General features: G+C 29.4%; 1 protein-coding gene across 1 annotated transcript in view; it reads left to right on the top strand.

Moving 5' to 3' along the window:
- The first annotated feature begins 475 nt into the window (after positions 1 to 475).
- LOC100165347 (DNA-directed RNA polymerases I and III subunit RPAC1) overlaps positions 476 to 2,683 on the top strand; it is a 6,792-nt gene continuing 4,584 nt past the window's right edge. The window contains exons 1-5 of the mRNA XM_001945870.5: positions 476 to 678; positions 766 to 813; positions 903 to 1,010; positions 1,748 to 1,880; positions 1,943 to 2,050. Coding sequence (XP_001945905.1) covers positions 637 to 678; positions 766 to 813; positions 903 to 1,010; positions 1,748 to 1,880; positions 1,943 to 2,050 — 439 coding nt within the window. The 5' untranslated portion in view covers positions 476 to 636. The remainder of the gene's footprint in view (positions 679 to 765; positions 814 to 902; positions 1,011 to 1,747; positions 1,881 to 1,942; positions 2,051 to 2,683) is intronic.

The following is a 2,683-nucleotide window of genomic DNA, read 5'->3' as shown; positions in this document are numbered from 1 at the left end:
AATGGCGGCTGACTTCAATATCGGCCACCACCATGTTATAATCACGACTTAAGATAAATATACAGGATACAAACCGACTGATAACAGATTTTTTTGCCCTAATATCTTAAATTCTTAAATCGTGATACATGGTGAACTTTTTGTATATTTATAAATTTGGCAACGTTGCATACGCAATAGTGTTGTTTTAGGGGTTTCCATTGTTACACAGCAAACATGCGCAATCGTGTTCTTAAAAAGGTAAATCGTACGCAATCGGGTTCTACCCTTATAGATGAGGTTCCTGGTTGAAAACACAGAATAGAGAAATACTTCTCAGAATCACAGAATAGAGAAATAGTGATTGAAGCGGAAATAGACGAGGTTTTGCAGTGTGGCCCTTTGAAAAATTAAAAATATTGTATCATACATTTTTTTATGTAGCGTTGTCATGAAAACCCCGGTTCTCCCGGAGCGATAAGAACGTTGTTATCATGTTTTTGATATTCGAACCACAGAAATCTGAAATACAGAATTGAAAATGTAGGCATGTATAAATGTGTAATTCACGCATTGTATAAAAAATATAAATAAGATTTCAAATTTCAAATCTGTAACTGACTTACCGACATCTTACTGTTACGCTTCTATCATAAAATGGACAATCCAATAATAATGAACAAATATTCCATTGAAAGGGTAAGCAAAGTTGTTTTTGTAATTTATAATCCAAAATAATGATGTTGGTACATTTAACATGGACAATGTTCATAATTTTATTTTCAGACTCTAGGCAATGAAATTAAACCATATAATTATGATGAATTTGTAAAGGTAAATATTACAATATCTTATTGTTGAGTACCTATTATTAGTTTAATTTTTTTTTTATGATTTTCAAAAACTTAATATTTACGTTTTAGAATTTCAAGATAAATATAATCAGTCGCTCTGACAATGACTTGGAGTTTGATCTCGTGGGAATCGATGTAGCTGTGGCTAACAGTTTGAGAAGAGTTATTATATCTGAGGTATTGAAGTCTAAAATATTAACATAATATCATTAACTGGCATCTTATTTGTTAGGTTTTTTTGTTTTGGTTAACTTCCTATAGATTGGTTGGCAGCATTCCTCCATTCTTCTCCAATTCTCTGCTCTCTCTTTTAAACCGTCAAAAATTGTGCATCATATATCTATAGCTACTTGAGCCATGTGCTCGAGCAATGGTCTTCCTCTAAAGTTCTTCCCTTTTACAGATCTCTCTATTATTCTTTCTTGTTGGTTATTATGTCATAGCTAGAGCACGGATTTTGAAGGCATTTGCCTTTTTTTTTCTATTGCTCTAAAACTCGTATTGCTATGATTCATAGCGTATGTCAAATAAATTTAGCTCTCCTAATCTTCAAGGCCTTTAGGAGGTCTCTTCCCTCTCCTATTATTCGAAAGACCTTTATTAGGTAGCTTTTTTTATGTTGATCCAGAGTACGAATCTTTTTATACTCTAGTAGTTAGTACCAAGTAAAAGTTTTAAAATGTTTTTGTTAGGAACTTAATAATTATGATATACATTTATTAAATTATAAGTAAAATCAAAAATTCAAAAAAAAATTTATAGTACCGACCAAGTGATTATTGTATGTATGTCATGTTAATTAATTTTATAATAATAATAAATCAAATTTTTTTAACATTTCGTTAGTTAAAAACTTATTATCCCAATCAATTTTTATATAATTAGAGGTACTAACCATACACAACATTTTTTAGGTACCAAGTATGGCAATTGAAAAGGTACATATATATCAGAACACATCTTATATACTCGATGAAATACTTGCACATCGATTGGGCTTAATTCCATTGAAAGCAGATCCTAGGCAGTTTAAAATGAAAGAAGATGGTAGATATTCATTTTTTTTCTATTTTTATGTTGTGTTTAAGTTATTGAATTTTTTTTTTCAGAAAATTCTGAACCAAATGAGCATGACAGTCTCGTTTATGAGATGAAAATAAAATGTACAAAAAAGGATTTAGATGCATTAGCTCACAAACAGTTTATTAGTTTTCCAGGTAAGATATTTTTTAGATTCTGGTGCAATGAAAGTATTCATATTAAGACATATTTTTTATCTGCCGTCACCTATTGAAGCTGTTTTTAGTTTTCCTTTTTAAGGGTGGTATCTGGTAGGAAATTGGATCTGGTTGGTACTTTTGGGAGTCAAAACTAAAAAAGGTGAGCAAGTGGATGTCGCTCTGCTGTACTACCTGTACAGTAGGTTACAAGTGGGTCACTGTAATGGATAGTATTAAATTTGAATTCAATGTTATAATATCATTGTATAAGAAAAACAATTCTGAGTGAAGACGGTCAGCCTATAATATATTGATATTACTATGCATACTTGATGATATTGTGAATAAAGTAATATTTATATATAACCTTAATAGTGATGGGCGGTAACGAATAATTTGTACTATCGAATAATATTCGATTATTCGTGCAAATTATTGAATAATTATTCGAATAATAATTTGCATGAGCTAATAACGAATTAAAATAAAAATTATTCGTCATCAAATAATATTATTCGTTTCAAATTTAATTATTCAAATAATTAATTTAATAAAATTATTTGAATAATGGCATCAAATAATATTATTCGTTTCAAACATAATTATTCAAATAATTAATTGAATTCAAAT

The sequence above is a fragment of the Acyrthosiphon pisum genome, chromosome A1 (genome assembly GCF_005508785.2).
Source record: "Acyrthosiphon pisum isolate AL4f chromosome A1, pea_aphid_22Mar2018_4r6ur, whole genome shotgun sequence".
NCBI lineage: Eukaryota > Metazoa > Arthropoda > Insecta > Hemiptera > Aphididae > Acyrthosiphon > Acyrthosiphon pisum.
The sequence above is the reverse complement of the archived record's forward strand: the minus strand, read 5'-3'. Positions and strand labels throughout refer to the sequence as shown.